The sequence below is a fragment of the Carcharhinus amblyrhynchos genome, chromosome 10 (genome assembly GCF_965287045.1).
Source record: "Carcharhinus amblyrhynchos chromosome 10, sCarAmb.v2.hapA, whole genome shotgun sequence".
Lineage (NCBI taxonomy): Eukaryota > Metazoa > Chordata > Chondrichthyes > Carcharhiniformes > Carcharhinidae > Carcharhinus > Carcharhinus amblyrhynchos.
The window spans coordinates 77596297-77619110 of record NC_137333.1 but is presented as its reverse complement, the minus strand read 5'-3'; the positions used below and the strand labels follow the sequence as shown (position 1 = coordinate 77619110).

The following is a 22814-nucleotide window of genomic DNA, read 5'->3' as shown; positions in this document are numbered from 1 at the left end:
ATTCCAGGCCTGTCCACTTTCTTAATTAAACAGCGTGTTCCTCCCTCCAGAATAAGACTTTGGGAATCTGAAACATTTCACAGGAAGATGCTCCCTTCACACTGACCATTAAAATGTATTAGCTGAGATGGATAACAATGTCAATGCCTCCAACCCCTTTTGGTGCTCTTGCTATGAATATTTAATGCTGCTATTGTTGCCTGTGCAGGGAGAACAAAATCTTGAACAGCATGTTGCGTCTTTCACTTTGGTTTATTCATGCTTGGATACTGGAGTGAGTGACTCTATTCATTCAAGTTAAAAGGAAATCTGCTTTGCCTGACAGCTGCTGCTCTGACTCACTCCTCCTCCCTGGCCTTTGCGCACACTATTTTTACTGCAACCTTACGCATATCCGGACCTTTCAAGTGACATCATCACCACTTGCGCACGGGACTAATTGAATCTGGAGGATAGAGTTGACTGCTCTTGCTGTTCTGCTGTAACGCTTTGGTCAACAGTGCAGCCTGCTCACTTGGAATTTTACAGTCCTGCTGAAGCTAGAGCAGACTGGGGGTTTGCCACATTTTATGGCCCCGTCCCTGCTCCCCCACCCCTGCTGTAAATTTCCACCCAGAGATGTGGAAATTGTAGGGAATGTATGTATATCTGGTCTATAATGTGCTCAATTGGGAATCTTTTCATATTTAATTCAATTTGTTATAAATTCCTACAGGAGCCACAATAGCATCAACTGTGCAAACATCTGCAATTAATCTCCCTGTTTCCAATTGAGATCTTACATATTGATTTACTTTGCCACATGCCAGTGGAGCTGCCTATCAGAGTGTGTGTGTTTTAGGATTATAAAATGTCCTGGAAAAACAGTGAGAGTGTGCAGCAATTCAGATGCTGGATAATTAGAGAGAAGGCTGAAGAGTCATTTTGTGAAGTCTGGGGTTCAGTGAGTTGGCCTGTGAAACAAAGCCTTGGTGAAATCCTTGTTTTCTCTTCATTTATTCCAATTGACATCAGACTGTGTCTAACCGATAGATTGACTGCAGCTGTTGTAGTCAAACTTAAACTAGAGAAAAAGCAGTTTAATCCTAATGGGATCAATCACTGGGTCATTGTGATGGTAATTTCAAACATACCTAATTTATCCCCCCATTCCTTACTTTTTCTGCCCCTTTGCTTCCCCTGCCCCCCACTTTTCTCAATTTTACCTCTCTCCCAACCATCTTCCCCAACTATCACCCTGCCCTCCCCACCCCATCGTCTTCATCTGTTACAGTTTGGCCATTCACACCTTCTATTCTCTCTATGGACTTCCATGAACCGCCTTTCCCTTGGTTTCTGTGGCTATGACTCATCTTTCATTCCCTCACCCTGCAGTGTAAATATCTCCTACTTTCTATGCCTTTTAGTTTTGACAAAGGATCATCTACACTCAAAGTATCAGCTCTTTTCTCTCCTTACAGATGCTGCCGGACCTGCTGAGATTTTCCAGCATTTTCCCTTTTGGTTTCAGATTCCAGGATCTGCTGTAATTTGCTTGTATCCAAAATGTATTAGTTATTGTGAATGTTTTAACTTCAAAAAGCACACACTGGGGAGAAATGCTCTTTTCACACTAACTTTAAAACTCCACTGTACTCATTCATTCTGAATGCCTTCCCAACTCTTGGTGACTTATAAATTAAAAATGAACTGACCAGTTATCTTTGAGCATAGCATTAGAGCTGCTTTAGTAATCCATTAATAATTAGAAGCTAAGCAATGAAAAACCATATCAATTTTTTTGACGTGAGTTGAACTTATGTCAATGTCTGGGAGTAATGAAAATAGGGCATACTTAATTGTCCCAGGTAAATTTAAGATTGTGAAAGCTGGTCAAAGCATGCAGGGTGAACATTCTGTAAGGTGTCATGTTGTTGTGCAGAGTAATCTATCACGTACAGAGAAATAATCTTCAGATCTTAATTTTTTCTGGTATGGAGGTTACCTGAAATCACTATAGCAACAGATGTATTTTAAAAGCTCAAACAAAGAGCACTTGCTGAAATCGCTAGTTTATATCCATTAGAGTAATCAACTCTATATGGTTTGGTAGGTATTGCACTGCCTTGTATCTCACTAAATCTTCTTTATAACTGGAAGAATATAAAGCTTCCAGTTTCTGTCCCAGGTTTGTGCTGATGAGAACAAAGAAAATTACAGCATAGGAACAGGGCCTTTGGCTCTCCATGCCTGCACTGAACATGCTGCCCAACTGAACTAAAATGCCTTAACCTTCCGCAGACCATATCCCTCTATTCCCATCTTATTCATGTATTTGTCCAGACATGACTTTAAATTCACTATCTCCCCCAGCAGTGAGTTCCAGGCACCCACCACTTTCTGTGTAAAAAAAATTTGCCTCGTACATTTCCTTTAAACCTTGCCCCTCGCACCTTAAACCTGTCCCCCCTAGTACTTGACTCTTCCACTCTGGGAAAAAGCTTCTGACTATCCAGTCTGTCCATGCCTCTCATAATCTTATAGACTTCTATCAGGTCACCCTTCAATCTCTGTCGTTCTAGTGAGAACAAATCAAGTTTCGTCAATCTCTCCTCATAGCTAATGACCTCCATATCAGGCAACATCCTGGTAAATCTTTTCTGTGCCTTCTCCAAAGCCTCCACGTCCTCCTGGTAGTGTGGAAACCAGAATTGAATATTACATTCCAAGTGTGGCCTAACTAAGGTTCTATAAAGCTGCAACATGACTTGCCAATTTTTAAACTCAATGCCCTGGCCAATGAAGGCAAGTATGCCATATGCCTTCTTCAATGATCTTCTCCACTTATGCTGCCACTTTCAGTAACCTGTGTGCCCAGATCCCTCTGCCTATCAATACTCTTAAGGTTCTGCCATTTATTGTATATTTCCTATCTTTATTAGACCTTCCAAAATGCATTACCTCACATTTGTCCAGATTAAACTCCATCTGCCATCTCTCCGCCCATGTCTCTAACCGATCTGTATCCTCTGATGATCCTCATCGCTATCTGCAAATCCACCAGCCCTTGTGTCATCCGCAAACTTACTAATCAAACCAGTTACATTTTCCTCCAAATCATTGCTGTTGTAATATATATAAAAGGTTCCAGCACTGATCCCTGAGGAATGCCACTTGTCATGATGTGGGTATGCCGGCGTTGGACTGGCGTAAACACAGTAAAAAGTCTGACAACACCAGGTTTTAGTCCAACCTATTTATTATAATGTGAGAATATTATCAAATAAATAGGTTGGACTAAAACCTGGTGTTGTCAGACTTTTTACAATGCCACTTGTCACAGCCCTCCATTCAGAAACACACCCTTCCACTGCTACCCTTTGCCTTCTAGGACCGAGCCTGTTTTCTATTTATCTTGCCAGGTCACCTTTGATCCCATGCAACTTCACCTTCTGCACCAGTCTGCCATGAGGGATCTTGTCAAAGGCCTTACTGAAGTCCATGCCCTACTGCCCTACCCATATAAATCATCTTCGTCACTTACTTGAAAAACTCGATCAAGTTAGTGAGACACGACCTCCCCTTCACAAAACCAGAGCTGGGATCTTTGCAGAGAGCTGGCAGATGGAGTTTAATCCAGACAAATGTGAGGCAATGCATTTTGGAAGGTCTCTCACTAATACGTCCACTTATTTCCAAATGGGAGTAAATCCCGTCTTAAAGAATCCTCTTCAATAATTTCCCTACCACTGATGCAAGGCTCACCGGCCTGTAATTACCTGGATTATTCTTGCTACCCTTCTTAAACAAAGGAACAACATTTGCTATTCTCCAATCCTCTGGGACCTCCCCTGTAGTGAGGATATAAAGATTTCTCTCTATGCCTCAGCAATTTTAGCTAAAACTGATTTTAGTCAAAGTGGCGGGAAAGATGCCAACTAACGCTTGACCAGTATTGTGGACAAGGAAAGGGAAGAATTAATCAAAGTTCTCACTCTTGATTGATATCCAATGATTTATGCTCAGAAGTATGTAAATTAGGACAGATTAGGTTTTTCCTCTGGTATCCCACCATCAACTCAATAGTTTAATTTTTTTTTCATTCATAGGATATGGGCGTCGCTGGCTGGCCAGCATTTATTGCCCATCCTTCGTTATCTAAGGGTGGTTGAGAGTCAACCACATTGCTGTAGCTCTGGAGTCACATGTAGGCCAGACCAGGTAAGGCTGGCAGATTTCCTTCCCTAAAGGGAACCAGATGGGCAGGATTTTCAAGCCATGTTTGCCCCAAAACCAGAAAATGCCACCCGAGGTCAACAGATCTTTGCGTGGTACGTCCCCTGCCTGCGACGATTCCCGTGTCGGGCTGGACATGTAAATTCCACCCCAGATGAGTTTTAGATGGTAGTTTCATGGCTGCCCTTACTTAGAGTAGCTTTATGGTCCAGATTCATTAATTTCCTTCCCTAAAGGACAGCAATGAACCAGATGGGTTCTTCCAACGATCGACAGTTGTTTCAAGTTCATCAGTAGAATCTTAATTCCAGATTTTTTTTATTGAATTCAAATTCCACCATTTGCCATGGCAGGACTTGAACCTGGTCTTCAGAACATTAGCTGAGTTTCTGGATTAATAGTCTAGCGATAATACCACTAGGCCATCACCTCCCTGATTCAAAACACTCCAGACTTAAACATGAAACGTGACAGTTTGAGATAAGTACAGTTGATGCACATGGGAATAAACATTCTCATGAGTTGTGCCTTTAATGGCAACAGCATATATTTATAAATGAAATACATTTATTTCCCAAATATAGGAAGGAAATTTAGTCAATCTGGAGTAAACATATCCTGATTCAGTTTGCAATGAAGTTCAAACTTGCCCAAACTGTGAATATTATCCACTTCCTGAAGAAACTCCTGCAGGAATAATGGTTTTGTGGGGCAGGGGGTCTTGAGTCGTCATCTTAGGGTTCACTTACAGTTTGAACAAAGACAAAGCCTCATTTTCCAATGTAAGTGTTAATCCACCATTCATATATAATCGCAGTGGCTGCAGTCAGGCAGAATAGGGTGACTGGTGGCACAGTGGTTAGCACTGCTACCTCACAATGCCAGGAATCCGGGTCCGATTGCCAGTTTAGGTGACTGTGTGCAGAATCAGCATGTTCTCCCTGTGTCCGTGTGGGTTTGCTCCAGTTTCCTCCCACAGTCCAAAAGATGTGCTGGTTAGGTGCATTCGCCATGCTAAATTCTCCCTCAGTGTACCCCTAACAGACCCCGGAGTATGTCCATTAAAGTTAATTAGCACAAGTTGGCTTACATTAACACTGTAATGAAGTTACTGGGAAAATCCAATCGTCACCACACTCTGGTGCCTGTTCGGGTACACAGAGAATTTAGCATGGCCAACACACCTAACCAGCGCATCTTTCAGACTGTAGGACGAAACCAGAGCACCCAGAGGAAACCCAACCAGACACAGGGAAAACATACAGACTCCACACAGACAGGGATCGAACCTGGATTCCTGGCGCTGTGAGGCAGCTATGCTAACCACTGTGCCATCATGCTGCACTAGGGGATTTTTACAGTAACTTCATTGACTACTTGTGACACTAACAAATAAACTTTAGACTGGTTTTGATACTGATCTGCTGGCAGTCTTGAAGTGAATTTCGGAATAGATAGCAATTGCTCTCTGTAAGTGATGCATAAGGGACCAAACACTATTTAATGCTGTCCTTTGTCTATTATCCAGGTCTGAACGCTGCTTTAACATTTAAGATAACCTCGGGGGACCCCAATGGGCAGTTCTTTGTTGACGGAAATGCTATGCTTAGGGTTCAAAAGGTATTAGACCGAGAACACCAGTCTGTCTATACTTTAATTGTTCAAGCTACTGATCAAGCTCAATGTGACTCAGTACGTTTCACAAGTACAGCATGGATTACAGTGAAGCTCATTGATGTGAATGATAATGCCCCTGAGTTTCGAACTGCAAATACTCTCGACCTTCCCGAAGATACTCCTACTGGCACACTGATAATGACAATTAAAGCTGTGGATCTGGATACTGGGCTCAATGGCCACATTGAATATTCTCTGCAGCAACATTCAAGCAACAAGTTTAGCATCAACGCGACAAGTGGAGAACTTAGTGTCATCAGCAATCTTGACAGAGAACTGGTAGAATGGGTCCCAGTCGATGTGATTGCTTCAGACAAAGGACAGCCCTCATTATCTTCTTCGATATGTGTTACAATCATCATTACCGATGTAAATGACAACAGTCCTGTTTTCACACAGAACATTTATACTGTGACAGTGGATGAAAATATACCTCGCGGCTCAGACTTACTTACAGTTTCAGCCATTGACCCTGATGAAGACCAAAATGGACAAGTTCGATATACCATCAGCAGCAAAGAATTTTACATTGATTCAGTCACCGGATTAATCTCAGTGTCTAGAACTTTGGATCGTGAACAAATCCCTGTGTATTCTTTTGTGGTATTTGCTTTGGATGGTGGCAGGAGTCCCAGGTCAGGAACAGCCACTGTTAATGTTATACTCAGAGATTTCAATGACTTTGCACCAATCATCCAGCCCATGGAAATGATTTTACATCTCTTGGAGAACATAAGCCCAGTTCCTCAAATTGTGCATCAGGTATTTAGGAGATTTGCTTTCCTCTATGTGCATTTTAACTGTTGATATATTTGATATTTTTTATGTTTGATCAATCCAGTTAGAAGTATGTGAGCTCTGTAAAATCTACTTTATCATTGACTCTCAGGCAAATTTCTGTGACTACCCTGTCTCTATCTCTGCTTCAAATGACAATCTGTTCTTCCCTTAAAAGATGCAATGGTAACTGCCTTAACTTGTGGTAAAGCATGACATGCTCTAACATCACTGCAAAACAAACGTTTACCCAATGGTTCCCCTCAGTGAAAATCTTAAACCAGTTACTGCACAGGATTGCTCTCGGGCAGAAGGAGGCCTTTTGGCCCATCATGTCTCTCTCTCCCAATGAGCGTTATGATTTAGTGTCATTCCCCTGCCTTTCCCTGCTCCCCTGCACATTACTTCTGTTCAAATAATTATCTAATTCTCTCTTTAATGCCTCGATTGAATCTGCCTCCACCATTCCCCCAGGCAAAGCATTCCAAGCTTGGACCACTCGTTGTGTGAAAAAGCTTTTTTCACATCACATTTGCTTCTTTTGCAAATCACTTTAAATCTACTTCTCAACCCTTTTATGAGCGTGAACAGTTTCTCCCTGTTTACTCTGTCATCATGATTTTGAACACCTCTATCAAATCTCCCACTCAGCCTTCTTCACTCTAAGGGGAAAAGGCCCCAACCTCTCCAATCTCTCATCATAACTGAAGCTTCTTATCCCTGGAATCATTCTTCTAACCCTCTTCTGTGCTCTGTCTAATGCATTCCTATGGGGTCCAATTCTCCCAAAGAAATTCTAATTCAAGGGAAATTGCACCCCTCCCACACCACCCCCCCTCCTCCCCGGGAGGCCACCACCCTCTACACTCCCCCAGCCCACACCCTTCCCCACCCTGATTGCTGGCCTCCCTCAAGCCCTGACCAATCCTGTCTGCAGATGGCAGCAGGACCCCCCACCCCCCACCGACCACCCATAAGCCCTACCCACAATAGAGCCCGCCCCTTTGACACTGCCCCATGCTGGTGGGCAGTGCTAAGGTGCCCCCTGGGCATGGGCACTTGCCCCTTGGGTATTGACAGAAGGCACAGGCTCACACTTCCAGGGTGCCCATGCCCAAGAGGCACCCCTTACCACCCAACCCCCTGGGGGGGGCCCAATTGCCCCCGTTCCCTACAGTGGGGTCTCCCGCTAGTTCCCCAAATGTGGGGGGGCTACTCTAAACCCGCCAGAGTGAAGTACTCCTGGAGGGGTGGGAGATGCTTTTGGGCCTGGAAAATTCAGTCCTGGACCTGATAATGACATTTAAATTACATTAAAAACAGATTAAAATCGCTTCCCTGGTTTTCTCACCGGTTTCCAACATGGTCCCAACTGCGCCTGCTCTGTGACAGTGGGAGACATGCAGTGCTTTGGGAACATATGCCCGAATCCCGTAAAATGGCCAACATGTACATCTCCCAACCTGACACGCCAAAAGATGAATGCATTGTGATGGGAGAATCGGACCTATAGTGTGGTTCCCAGAATGGTACACAATATTCCAGTTGAGATCTAACTACTATCTTGTGTAATTCAGCCTAACCTCTTTGTCTTGTACTCTACACCCCTCATTAATAAAGCCCAGGATATCATAAGCTTCATGAACTGCTACCTCCACCTGTCCTGCCACCTTCAATGATAGATGCACAAATACACACCCAGGTCCCTCTGCTCTGCATTGAACATCATCTGCCACCTATCTGCCCACTCCAACAACTTCTCCATGTCCTTTTGAAGATTCTACACTGTCCCCCCCATAAATTACAGTGCTTCCAAATTTCATACCAGTTGCAAACTTTGAAATTGTCCAGAAAAGCAAGGGTCCCAGTACTAACCCTGGGGAAGACCAATCACTACAAACCTTCCTCCAGCCAGAAAAATATCTATTGACCATTACTCTCTGCTTCCTATTATTCAGCCAATTTTGTTTCCACATTGCTCCTGCCCCTTTAATTCCATGGGCTACAACACAAGTCCATTGTGTGGCACTGTGGGCGGGGTTTTCCCGTCCTGCCCACTATGGAATCGCAGTGGGTGGGACACGGGCCATCCAAAGGCCCGTTGACCTCGGGTAGTAATTTCCTGCCTCGGAGCAATCACAGCCGGAAAATACCCTCAGTATCAAATTCTATGTATACCACATCAACAATATTACCCTCATCAACCCTTTCTGTTACCTTCTCAAAAAACAGCAAGTTATTTCAACATGATTCCCCCTTTCAAAATCCATGCTTATTGACACTAACTCCCCAAGAAATCTTACCCTATTTAATACAATGTAAGCAGCTGTTCAGTGGCAATAGACTTGCCTCTGCATCAGATGTTGTGGACACTAAACCCCAACTCCAGCACGTGAACTCATAATTCAGGCAGTCACCTCAGTGCAGTACAGGATGAGTGTTGTATTGTTGGAGGTGACATCTTTTTGATGGGATACTTAAATAATAGTCTTCCTTGGGTACAAAAGATCACCTGGTATGATTTTAAGAAGATAAGCTGAGTATTTATTAGTGTCTCAAGTAAGCTTACATTAACACTGTAATGAAGTTACCGTAAAAATTCCTGAGTCACCACACTCCAGCACCTGTTCAGGTACACTGAGGGAGAATTTAGCATGGCCAATGCACCTAACCAGCATGTCTCTCAGACGGCGGGAAGTAACCAGAGCACCCAGAGAAAACCCATGCAGATACAGGGAGAACATACAAACTCCACACAGACAGTGACCCAAGCTGGGAATCAAACCCAGATCTCTGGCACTGTGAGGTAGCAGTGCTAACCACTGTCCCACAGTGCTGCCCCAGGAAAGGAGTTCTTCTGGTGTTATTACCAACACCTATTCCTCACCCAGTCCAATTTATTACATCACTGTTCGTTGGACCTTGGTGTGCTCAGATTGTTTACTGTGTTTACTGGCCGGACAACAATGACAACATTAGTAATTCATTGGCTTTGTAATTTCCAATGGATGTGAAAGGTGCAAAGCAAATGCAAGCTTTTACATCAATAAATCTTAAAAATATCTATTAATTCTTTCTTAGCCTCCTCGCTCTTCTGAAGCTAATTCCAGTACAGACCCCCATCTCTTACAGCATAGGTGTCGATGCACTTTGCCCACTCTACATGGTGGCTGGTGTAAGCTGATGAGCAATGCAATGTGGGACCATGTTATCTGATGACACTTAGCTTTGCAACATGTGTGCAGTTTCTAGTAAAGGGTATATTGAGTTTGGTGAAAATTTAATTATCTGCATCTGCGCTTTGCCTTATAACTCAAGCTGTGTTCATCAACAATATCTGCCAACCTTCTTTCCAAAGTTGTTAATTAATGTAACTGTCATTACTTGAGAGTTCACACTGCATAAGCTGTGCACCAAGTGGGGCACAGGAAACGTTATGCTGAAGATCTATTGAGGGTCAAGACTGAAGTACACAGTGATCTTGTCAGTTTTACCTCTGGTCAGCATTATCAGTATTGCCAGTAGGGGTCAGAACATCCATGGAGTGACAGTCACCATCGGAATGCCTCTCTGCTCCTTCTTACTAATGATGTAGAGATGCCGGCGTTGGACTGGGGTAAGCACAGTAAGAAGTCTCACAACACCAGGTTAAAGTCCAACCAGTTTATTTGATAGTAATCCCACAAGCTTTCAGAAATGGTGTTCCTTTGTCAGGTGCGTGGAACTGGGGCTGGTGCAGAATGTGCAGCACAATGGGTCTGGAGTCCCTCTGCTACAGGGCAGCCGTGAAGGGGGATAGGAATCCACATCCCCTTTTAACAGCACCAGCTGCCATAAACCAGATAAGTTTAAAAGTCCCAGCCATGTTAAGAAGTCAGGGAGAAGGGAAGTATGTAAGTGGGTGAGAGGTTAGGGTGGTCTGGGGTGGGGGTGGAGGGATGAGAGGTGGGGTAAAGGCGACACGGTGGCACAGTGGTTAGCACTGCTGCCTCACAGAGGCAGGGACCAGGGTTCGGTCTCTGGCTTTGGTCACTGTTTGTGTGGAGTTTGCACATTCTCCTCATGTATGTGTGGGTTTTCTCCAGGTGCTCCAGTTACCTCCCACAGTCCAAAGATATGCAGGTTAGGCGGATTGGCCATGCTAAATTGCCCCTTACTGTCAGGGGGACTAGCTAGAGTAAATGCATGGGGATACGGGGATAGGGCCTGGGTGGGATTATAGTTGGTGCAGACTTGATGGGCCGTATGGCCTCCTTTTACACTGTAGGGTTCAATGATTTGGTGGTCATGGGGGTGTTATCAGGTGGTCAAGATAAAATTTGGATGGTCGGGAGGGGATGTCAGTGGTTGTGGGAGCTGGGTGGTCAATGTGGGTCAGTGGGTCAGGTGGACAGAGTGTATTTGGGGATGGGAGATGAGTGGGGTTCGGTGTTAACATAAGAACATAAGAAATAGGAGCAGGAGTAGGCCATCTAGCCCTTCGAGCCTGCCCCGCCATTCAATAAGATCATGGCTGATCTGTTGTGGCTCAGTTCCACTTTCCCGCCCTCTCCCCATAACCCTTAATCCCCTCTCTTATCAAGAACCCATCAACCCGCTTCTTAAAAATATTTAGCGAGGCAGCCTCCACCACTTCAACGGGCAGAGAATTCCAGAGATTCACCACCCTTTGAGTGAAGAAGTTCCTCCTCAACTCCGTTCTAAACCGCCTCCCCTTTATCTTGAGGCTGTGCCCCCTAGTCCTACTGTCTTTTTTGAGCGGGAAGAGTCTCTCCACCTCTATCCTATCCATCCCATTCATCATCTTATACGTCTCAATGAGATCTCCCCTCATTCTTCTAAACTCTAACGAGTACAAGCCTAGTTTATTCAGCCTCTCCTCATAGCTCAATCCCCTCAACTCCGGTATCAGCCTAGTAAACCTCCTCTGCACTCCCTCCAGGGCCAAAATATCCTTGCGCAGGTGCGGCGCCCAAAACTGCACACAGTACTCCAGCTGCGGCCTCACCAATACCCTATACAGCTGCAGCAAGACCTCCCTACTTTTATATTCAATCCCCCTCGCTATGAAGGCCAGCATCCCATTCGCCTTCCTGACCACCTGCTGCACCTGCAAGCTGGGTTTTTGCGACTCATGCACAAGGACCCCGAGGTCCCTCTGCACCGTCGCCTGCTGCAGTTTTTCGCCACGTAAGTAATAGTCCTTCCTACCATTCTTCCTACCAAAGTGGACCACCTCACACTTGCCAACATTAAATTCCATTTGCCATTTCCTGGCCCATTCGCCCAGCCTATCTAGATCCTTCTGCAGACTCTCCACACCCTCCACACAATTTGCCTTTCCCCCAATCTTGGTGTCATCAGCAAATTTCAACACCCTGCACTCGGTTCCCTCCTCCAGATCATCTATATAAATGGTAAATAGCTGAGGCCCCAGCACCGACCCCTGGGGCACCCCACTAGTCACCAACCGCCAATCCGAATAGCACCCATTGACCCCCACTCTCTGCCTCCTATTTGACAACCAATCCTCTATCCACGCTAACACCCTACCCCCAACTCCATGTCCCCTGACCTTCTGCAATAACCTCTTGTGAGGTACCTTGTCAAACGCCTTCTGAAAATCCAGAAAGACCACATCCACCGGCTCTCCTCTATCCACTGCCCTAGACACATCCTCATAGAACTCCAGTAAATTTGTCAGACACGACTTCCCTTTAATGAAACCGTGTTGCGTCCGCCCTATCAAGCAATTCCCCTCAAGATGCCTCGCAATTTCCTCCTTAATGACGGATTCTAACATTTTACCTACCACAGACGTTAAACTAACCGGCCTATAATTCCCCGCCTTTTGCCTGGCACCCTTCTTAAACAACGGCGTAACATTAGCCGTTTTCCAATCTTCCGGCACTTCCCCGGAATCCAGCGACGTCTGGAAAATAACCACCAAGGCATCCACTATAACCTCCGCCATTTCTTTCAGAACCCTCGGATGCATTCCATCCGGTCCTGGGGACTTGTCCACAATCAGCCCCTCCAGTCTGTCGAGCACCACCTCTCTAGTAACAGTAATGTCATTAAGACCCTCCATTCCTACCACCTTTCCATCTCTAACACCCGGCAAATTATTCACGTCCTCCTCCGTGAAGACAGAAACAAAAAAGTTATTCAAGACCTTAGCCATATCCCCATCCCCTACCACTAGCTCCCCTTTCTCATCCTCTAAAGGACCAACGTTCACCCTAGCCAGCCTCTTCCTTTTTATATATTTATAAAAACTCTTGCTATCCTTTTTTATATTAAGTGCTAGCCCAGCCTCATAGCTTCTCCTACCCTCCTTTATCAACTTCTTTGTCAATCTTTGTTGACATTTAAACCTTTCCCAATCCTCTTCTCGCCCACTGCTCTTAGCTACTCTAAATTCCTCCGCTTTTAATTTAACACTTTCCTTCACCTCCTTCGTTATCCACGGCTTATTACCTCTCTTCCTACTGTCCTTTTTAACCATCGGAATAAATTTCTGCTGAGCACCAAGAAAGATCTCCTTAAAGATCCTCCACTGCTCCTCAGCAGACCTACCTTCCAACGCACTCCCCCAGTCCACATTTGCCAATTCTTCTCTCATCCTACCATACTCCCCTCTATTCAAACAAAGGACGCGTGTCCGGGAACCCACTTTCTCCTCCTCCATCTGCACCAGAAACTCCACCATACAATGATCACTCTCTCTAAGAGGATCCTTCACCGCAAGGTCCCTAATTCTACCCGCCTCATTACATAGCACCAGATCCAAGATAGCTCGCTCCCTCGTCGGCTCCAACACACACTGTTCAAGGAAATTATCCCGGCAGCATTCCAAGAACTCCTCCTCGAGCCCACCTCGTCCAACATGGGTCGACCAATCAATATGCAGATTGAAATCTCCCATAACTACTGCCGTCCCATTCCTGCACGCCGCACTTATTTGCGTGTTAACAGCCCGCCCCACCTCCAGATCATTATTCGGGGGCCTATAGACGACACCCACCAGCGTCTTCCTCCCTTTGCTGTTCCTAATCTCCACCCACAACGATTCCACGTTCTGCTCTTTGGCTCCGATATCATCCCTTGCTACCACCTTGATACTATCCTTAATCAGCAGAGCTACGCCACCCCCTCTTTCCTCCTGCCTATCCTTCCTAAACACTTGATAGCCCTGTACATTCATCTCCCAGTCCCTGTCACCTTGCAGCCACGTCTCTGTAATGGCCACCAGATCGTATCCATTTGTGTCGATCTGCGCCACCAGCTCATCCACTTTATTCCGAATGCTTCGTGCATTCAGATAAAGCGCTTTCATCCCAGCCTTCAGCTGGACCCTATTTGCCGTAACGCCACCAACTGGGACATCCTCGGCCTCTTCCCTTACCTGTACCCTATCCTTAACTTTAGACCTCGTAGCGTCACCTACCCTCGCACCCTCCCCCCCCTAATTAGTTTAAAGCCCTGTCTACAGTCCTCTTTACTCGATTCGCCAACACTCTGGTCCCAGCACGATTCAGACCAACCCCATCCCGCCCGAACAAGTCCCACCTACCCCAATACTGGTGCCAATGCCCCATAAATTCGAACCCATTCCTCCCACACCAATCCCTGAGCCACCCATTCACTTCCTTTATCCTGTCAACCCTACGCCCGTCTGCACTCAGTTCAGGCAGTAGCCCAGAGACGACCACCTTGTCGGTTCTACTTTTTAATTCCATTCCCAGCTTCTCATACTCCCTCCCCAGATCCTCAGTCCGCACTTTGCCTACGTCGCCGGCACCCACATGTACTACAACGACCGGGTTCTCACCCTCCCACTCCAGGTTCCTCTGCAGCCCAGCTGCAACATCCTGTACCCGAGCACCAGGCAGACAACACACCCTTCTGTGCACTTTGTCATTGTGACAAAGGACAGTGTCAATACTCTTCACCCCACTATCTCCAATCACTACTACGTTCCTTTTCCCCTTCTCTTTGCCTATGTCCTGCTGCATCACTGTACCGTGTGCAGTTTGCTCACCAACCTCACCTGCCTCGTCCTCTTCCAGACTGGAAGCAAGAACCTCAAACCTGTTATGCAGATTAAGAGGCTGAGGCCTCCGCTCCTCACCCCCCTTCCTCCTCCTCCCAGCAGCCCCCTTTTGTCCCTGACCCTTAGATTTAGCCAGTCTAGGGGCACCGTCTCTCCCCCTGATGAGCCTCAGTGTCTGTAGCTCAGAGGCCAGCTCATCCACCTTGAGCTGGAGCTCCTCCAGCAACCTGCACTTACTGCAGACATGGTCACTGGGAAGGACCCTGGGGTCCGCCAGTTCCCACATCATACAGAAACCACACATCACATGCCCCTCCATTATTCACTGTAATTTTTTATGGGGAAAAAATTTTTTTCCTTGTTTCTTGCTGTAGTAGTTTTGAAAAAATTTTTTTTTTTTCCTTGTTTTTTTTTTCAAACAAACTCACCTGGCCTTTTTTCCTTCCAGCCCTTTTTGATATTAAGCCCTATTAACTCACTCTGCTTCCCACTCACTCCGCTGCCCGCTCAGACGCTGCCCGCTGTCTACACCAGGCCTCCTTTTAAACCTGGCGCTGATTTAAAGCAGGCTGGTCCACAAATGCCTTTTCACCACACCCTCAGAATTCTTAAAGCAGTAAATACAATAAATAAATGCTTTAAACAGTTCTACAAAGAGTAAAGTGTGTTGGAGGGCCAGGCGGGGTTTGCTTTGTCAGGGGAATGGGAGAGTTGTGAGATATGGTGGGGGGTTAGTCAGGGTTTGGTGAGGGTAGTCATGGGCACAGTTGGGGATGGAGAGGGTAGTCAGAGGATGGGGGACAGTCGTGGGGTGGGAAAGGTAGTCAGGTGGTGAGGAGTATAGTTAGGCGGTAGGTACAATAGTCAGAGTCCAGTAGGGGGTCAGTACCATAGTTACCCAGGAGTTAAAACTGGTTTTAATCTTTCTAACATTTCTAGGGTAACTGTTGAAGAGTTGGAACCACTTGAAGGCTCCAATTTCAATCGGAATTTCAGAGTGTTCCAGGTGCAGAATAATTATCTGTCGGAAATTGAAACTTTCTCAACAAAGGAATGCAAGTTCTGGGCCTAAATTATTTAAAAAAAGTTTATTTATTAGTCACAAGGAGGCTTACATTAACTCTGCAATGAAGTTACTGTGAAAATCCTCTGGTTGCTATACCCTGGGACCTGTTCAAGTACACTGAGGGAGAATTTAGCATAGCCGATGCATCTAACCAGCACATTGTTCAGACTGTGGGAGGAAATCTGAGCACCCAGAGGAAACTACGCAGAGACAAGGAGAACATGCAAACCCCACACAGACAGTAACCCAAGCCAGGAATCAAACCTGGGTCTCTGGAGCTGTGAAGCAGCAGTGCTAATCACTGTGCCACCATGCTGTCCTAAGTAATAAAACTAAAGTAAGACTTTGAGAGGCCAATAGAGTGACTGAAGATGGCTATGAAAGGTCAAAGAATGAAAACAGGGAACAAAAAGTGCCGTGTAAATAAGATATGTCTGTTTGAAAGTTTGGTTCTAGCATGCAATGTTAGCTCTAATTGCGAATTACCAGAAGGTGAAGGTGCTAAAACTGACACTTAGAGGTTTAGCTCACAAGCATTTATTACTCACAGCTTTTGTGGAGCTGTGTGTGCGAGCTCCACTGAACATGTGGAGTCCACTGATTGTTTCAAAATGGCTCAGGCACCCAGTGAGCTCAGGTTTCAGAGGTTTTGGTGACCCAGGGGGTCTAGAGGAGATCCCCAGGGGAGAAGGAGTTTGTTTTATCCTCCTGATCGTCCTCTCCCTCTCTCCAGCTACGGCTGGTGCTGGTCTTCCTGCACATGTCCTCCTCCCATTTTCCCCTACAGACCAAGAGGGAGTCCTAGAGAGATGTCCATGATCAAGCATTCCTCATCTCTGGTCACTCCTAGAAGGGTGTCAGTAGCACAACACTCAATCCTTCCAGGTGAAGTCCACATAGAATTTCTGCAAGAAATGTTGATCCTCTTAACAACTGACAACGTTTCACAGAAATTTTCCTGAGGTTTTTAAATTGCTTTTTCCTCGAATCCCCAGCAGCAAGTGATCAGTAAATAGTGATATATTTTTAGTAGCTTCTTGAAATCCTCAGCTACAGCGTTTTTCTTCCTGTCAGCTGGTTACTGTTGGAAAGGGCACTGGGTCAAGTACTATTTGCTAAATGCCTTTTTAATGAGTGATAGCATCAATTTAAATGGTAACCTGTCCCTTAACAATTCTCCTGATGGACATTCCCAGTACAAGTTTCAGCCCCTTTACTAAGATGGCACCTTAGGTTAAAACAGTGGTTTAACAGGTCCAGTGAGTTGGTTTAACTGTAGGTTAAACAAGGTCACTGGACTCGAAGGGATGTTTTGTGTTTTTATTTCAGATTTCCAGCATCTGCAATATTTTGCTTTCATTTGCTCAAGAGCCATCTTGCCCAACTTGAAGGCTCTTTAGCATTTGAAGAATCTGTTGGAAATTCCCCCCTTGATGACAGATATTCATATTTTAGTAAGATCTGAACAGCAGTTTAAATTTCCCAAAATACTCAGTGCTTAATGTGATTATTGTTGTAATATGCCTTTAAGAAATAGCAGCATGACATCACTAGAAGGGAAATACATCACGTAATCTAGTCTTAGTTTTACTTTTGTTTTGAGCAGAGCACGCATGCATAGCTCTGATGTGTATAAACAAAGAAACAAAGAACAACCCAGCACGGGAAACAGGCCCTTCGGCCCAACGAGCCCGCGCCGCCGCATCACCCTACACCTATTCTACCCTGCGTGTCTACAAATAGAACCCCTGACTTAGCCAGATTCAGGGGAGAATAGTGTCAATTTGGTAAAACCAATCAGCCTAAGAGCACATCTTTGGGGTGTGGGAGGAAACCGGAGCGCCCGGAGGAAACCCACGCAACCACAGGGAGAATGCACAAACTCCCACAGACACAGGCCCAAATCCATGTATCTGCACAGCTAGCAGTGCTAGTCACCGAGCTGTTGCGGCGCCCGTCTACCGGTCCAGGATCAAGCACACACACCGACACGAAGTACTAAGCCACTCCCGGAACCTCCAGGAGTAGCCCACGCACGACCCACCGTGTGCATGCCCCTCGTTTGACAACGAGGTGGACCTCCACCTGCGGAGTGAAAAGACAAAAACGTTAATCACAAGCCTGCCTTTCCGGTCTCTCCCAAGGTTCTAACCCTTATTTAATAACCCCTACCATAACCCTCCATCCTCGCTTCACTCATGTGCCTATCTAACTGAACCTTAAACGAGTCCAACATTCCCGCCTCCACCACCCTACTCGGTAGCGCGTTCCATACCCCCACAACTCTCTGCGTAAAGAACCTTCCTCTCATATCCAAATTATACCTCTCCCCCCTCACCCTTAAATCATGTCCTCTTGTATTCGTAACCAATCTAGGGAGCAGTCTCTCACTATTGACCCTGTCTATTCCCTTCAGTATCTTATATACCTCTATCATGTCACCCCTCAATCTCCGTCTTTCCAAAGAGAACAGTCCCAGTTTCTCCAACCTTTCCTCGTAACCCAACCCCTCCATGCCAGGCAACATCCTGGTAAACCTCCTCTGCACCCTTTCCAGAGCCTCCACGTCCTTCCGGTAGTAAGGTGACCAGAACTGGACGCAGTACTCCAAATGCGGTCTAACCAACGTTCTATACAACTGAAGCATTAGACGGCAGCTTTTAAACTCTATACTTATGTATAAATTGTTCTCACATGTCTATTGTTAATAAATGTGTGTTTACCCAATCCCTGATAGATGCCTGTGTCTCATAAAATAAATAAGCTTAAGGAATTCCGTTATAGTAGGGACATGACAACTTTTATAATTTATTCTTTATATATGGGTGTAAGCGATGGATTTATATGTGGGAAATGAGAAATGATGGTCACCACATTAAGCACTGACCATTTTGGCCAATTCACACATCATAACAATGCAAATATGAGGGGCCATTTTTTGACAGTTCCTTCAGGTGCTAAAGAGCCTCCAGCGTGACTGAAATGAGTCATGAGCTGAAACATGTATTCAGTAAAGAGAATGTTTCTCTTCATAGCTACATGTTCTTATAACAAAGAGAAAGGTTTCCAGTTATGTAGCACCTTTTGCAATTGTAGAACATTCTCAAGTGTCTTACAGCAGATTAAGAATGTTCAAAGTATAGTTACTGCTGTAATGTGGGAAATGTGGCAGGCAATTAACCCATAGCAAGTTCCCACAAATAGCAATAAGATATGTGACCAAATAATCAGTTTTAGATGTTGCTTTAGGTTCAATCTTAAACTGGACACCAACTTTTCTTTTATATCACCTGAGAGGTCAGGCCAAGACTCGGTTTAATGTCTCATCTGGAATGTGGCACCACTGACCATGCAGTGCTCCCTCACTACTGACTGGTTAGCCTAGCATAGAATGTTTGATTTGATTTGATTTGATTTTCTGGGGAATACCATTTGAATGACAATCTTCTGACAGAAATGAGAGTGTTCCAACTGAGCTAAGCTTGATGAATCTACGCTCTTTATGGTTTTAATATCCTTTCCTTAATAAGATGCCCAAAATGCACAAAGGACTCTAGCTATGATATAACAATCGTCTTACATGAGTCTTTTCTGGCATGCCTTGCTATTTGACACGCCTGTTAGTTACCTGCAAATTTCAACATTATGCTACCAATGCATAACTCATCTGATTTACAAGTTCAAAAGTCAGTCCTGGAAACACCGGCCTGATTTTATGGTCTCACTTGCCCCAAAACCAGAAAATCCCGTCCAAGGTCAATGTTTCTTTCCATGGTCCACCCGTCACCCACTCTGATTCTTGTGGTGAGCGGCACAGTAAAATTTGCCCCTTTGGGTAATTTTATCCACCAAAAAACAGGTAGGTTGGAGTAAGGTGAGAAGTTAACATGTTAAAATCTCAAACCCAGCCTCAACTTTTCTCCAACATATCCAATTCCAGATTGAGTCGATGGTGGACAGGAGGTAATCCATTCCCAGGAGTTGGACCTTTGACTAAAATATTATAACAGGGTTAGGGGCTCACACTTAAACTATGTTACTGGATTAACTCGATGAATAGATTTTCAGGGTCTCAAGAAATTCAGCAGCTCAAGGGAGGCTAGGAGAGCTTCAAGAGTATAGTACTTCACAGCACGGCTTCCAGGCCAAGAGGAACAGGCATGTTTTCTCCCAGCTTACAAAGCTACCTCCTTCCCTTCCACTGGATCCCACACCTATCCAAAGCTCCCTTCCATAGAATGAGAATCAGACCCCTCTAGGGAGCCAGGATTGGATTGCCACTCCAAGATCTGCCCCCAGGGATTGGGTCTCCAAGTCTAGGCCCACCATTCTTACATTCCTAGTTATGCAGCAGCTAGTTCCTTACCTGCTGTTGTGGTTACAGCCTCCTGCAGAATGTTCCCCAAGCAAAGAGCCACGCCTGTCAATCAGCACAGCTTCCAGGTTGGAGATCCTGTAAAAATAAAAGGTACACATTGTGGGGTCAAAATTCCATAGCACGGAGGGGGGAATGTGAGTCAGCGTGTTTCTCAAGGAGTCCATGGATTACTTTGAAACCCTTTGACATGAGTGATAATGTCTGAGTTCAGAACTGTGAGTACTGTCAATCTTGCTAACATCCATTCTCTGCCAGAGAATACACAGCCACTTCTGAGAAGAATTTGTAGGATAGGCATTACACACTTAAAATTCAGATGAATGAAGCCTCTATTCAATTCTGAAATAGACAGTTTTTATCTTGCCTTTTTAATGTTATTTTTGTTATGGGAACAGGAAGACCTAAAGAGTGATGTGTTATTTTTGTCACAATGACATTATTCAACGGTTCTGTGTGCACCATGACTTATATCAAATGTAATAATTCTTGTTCACCGGCTTCGGGAAAAATAACATGTTTAAACTTTATTTATTACTCACAAGTAAGGCTTACATTAACATTGCAACAAAGTTACTATGAAATTCCCCTAGTCACCATAGTCTGGTACCTGTTCAGGTCAGTGCACCTAACTAGCACATCTTTCAGAATGTGGGGGGAAACCGGAGCACCCAGAGGAAATCCATGCAGACACGGGGAGAACACGCAAACTCCACATATACAGTGACCTCTGCCAGGAATCAAACCCTGGTCCCTGGTGCTGTGAAGCAGCAGTGCTAACCACTGTGCTATCGTGCCACATTCACAGGTAATTTATTCACAGGTTAAGATGATTTATAGGCTTGTAGCCTCGTGATTGCAATCAACTCCCAAGAAGGTTCTGGAAGCAGAAAGCCAAGCCACCCTGCCCCCTGATTGGTTCCCTGGGTCATGTTACCTTTACACTATAGCTGAATCCTTAAAGGGACAATCACCACATCAATACATATGCATCCATCACAGGTATGATAAAGTGTGTGCTGCACTTTGTACCAAAAACAGCTCTTCTATAAAGGATCCTTATACCTATCAACATTCTAGCAGGACTGCACAGTAACTTCACGTACAATGAGTGTAATTCATCTTGAAGCTGATACCCTAACACTACAAGTTTCCATCTGTACTGGAGAAGGAAAGAACACAGCAGTTCAAAACATTCAGCAAAGTGTCAGAAGCAGTGAACTTTCAGGATAAGTGCATTGGCTGTTTGCAGAAACACTTATAAAGATATTACTGGAAAACAATTACTTTGTCTGACCTTGCTGTTTTCCAGGTAGTGGGGCGTGATGATGACTTGGGTTCCAATGGCAAACTGACCTATGAGATTAACCGTGGAAATGAAGATGGCAAGTTCTCACTCACAGCAAACGGAGGACTCAGCCTTATGCAAAGTCTGAACAGAGAGATTCAGGAAACGTACATGTTGTTGGTGACTGCCACTGATGCAGGTAAATGCAGAGGGCAAAAGCTCAAAGAAGAGATTTTTGATTTATACTGGCTAAGAGGTTTCTTAAAAATGGTTTTTACTCCATTCCCCCTATCTTTGTGGTTTTTAAAGACATTTTAACTGTCCCCTGGCTGAGTGGGTCCGCAGCTATAGTTTAACCTTATATAAATCCAAGGCAGCAAAAGAGGAATTCCAGGCCCTACATTACCCATGCTGGGATTGATTATTATTCCTGGTGCTGCTTGCGCAATGGACACCTGCCTGTGGATTCAGGAAAGAGCCTGGATCATTTTGATGTCAGTCCCTCTTTAAATCCCATGGATGAGATCCCTACTGTTTCTGGTACTGACGGACAGTTTTCTAATTAAGAGGATATGGATTTCTGGTGGACCCAGGAAGGTTTCCCTTGTTTTTGATTAGTGGGTTTGTGTGGTCACTACTACTGAACAGTCAGTGGGAAACGATATCTACAGGGACTCTCAGGATTTTATTGGTTTAGGTACCAGGTGTCACAAGGCAGTCACAGTCTCTGAAATACAGCAGACTTTCTTGCACCAGAGCACTATTAAAATCAGCTCCAGTGTTCTGTATTAAAGCACTAAATTACATTACTGATTTTTTTAATTCATTGGACATGGGTATCTCTGGCTGGCCAGCATTTATTGCCCATCCCCAGTTGTCCTTGTTCAGAGTGCTACTGAGAGTCAACCATATTGCTGTGGCTCTGGAGTCACATGTAGACCAGACCAGACCAGGTAATGATGGCAGATTTCTGAAGCCAGGAATCAAACCCGGGTCCCTGGCACTGTGAGGCAGCAGTGCTAACCACTGTGCCACCGTGCCGCCCACTGTACCTCACTGCAGTACCAGCAATGGCCACCATTCCCAGTTATGGCACCAGTGCAGCCTGCTGGTCCTTGATTGGTCAACAGTTCCCTGAGGCAAGATATCCTATCGCAGAAGGACAGAATCCCTGTCTCGGCTGCTAAAGAGCTGTGGACACAGTGTCTGGAGGGGAATGGGCTCCCCTTGACTTTTTAAGTGAGAGGTGTGGATGTGGGGACTAAAGTGCCCCATTCAATCTATTCTCACACCTCTTGCAACTTGAATAGGTTTTAGACATTGCTGCTGCCATTGCTCGTAAACTGTGAAGAGGCCAGAC

At 45.1% G+C, this 22814-nt stretch overlaps 1 protein-coding gene across 2 annotated transcripts in view; it reads left to right on the top strand.

Moving 5' to 3' along the window:
* LOC145349090 (protocadherin Fat 4) overlaps positions 1–22814 on the top strand; it is a 174709-nt gene that overhangs the window by 48372 nt on the left and 103523 nt on the right. For both annotated transcript variants that reach the window (XM_080197421.1, XM_080197420.1), the window contains exons 4-5: positions 5744–6654; positions 21479–21653. In XM_080197421.1, coding sequence (XP_080053547.1) covers positions 5744–6654; positions 21479–21653 — 1086 coding nt within the window. The remainder of the gene's footprint in view (positions 1–5743; positions 6655–21478; positions 21654–22814) is intronic.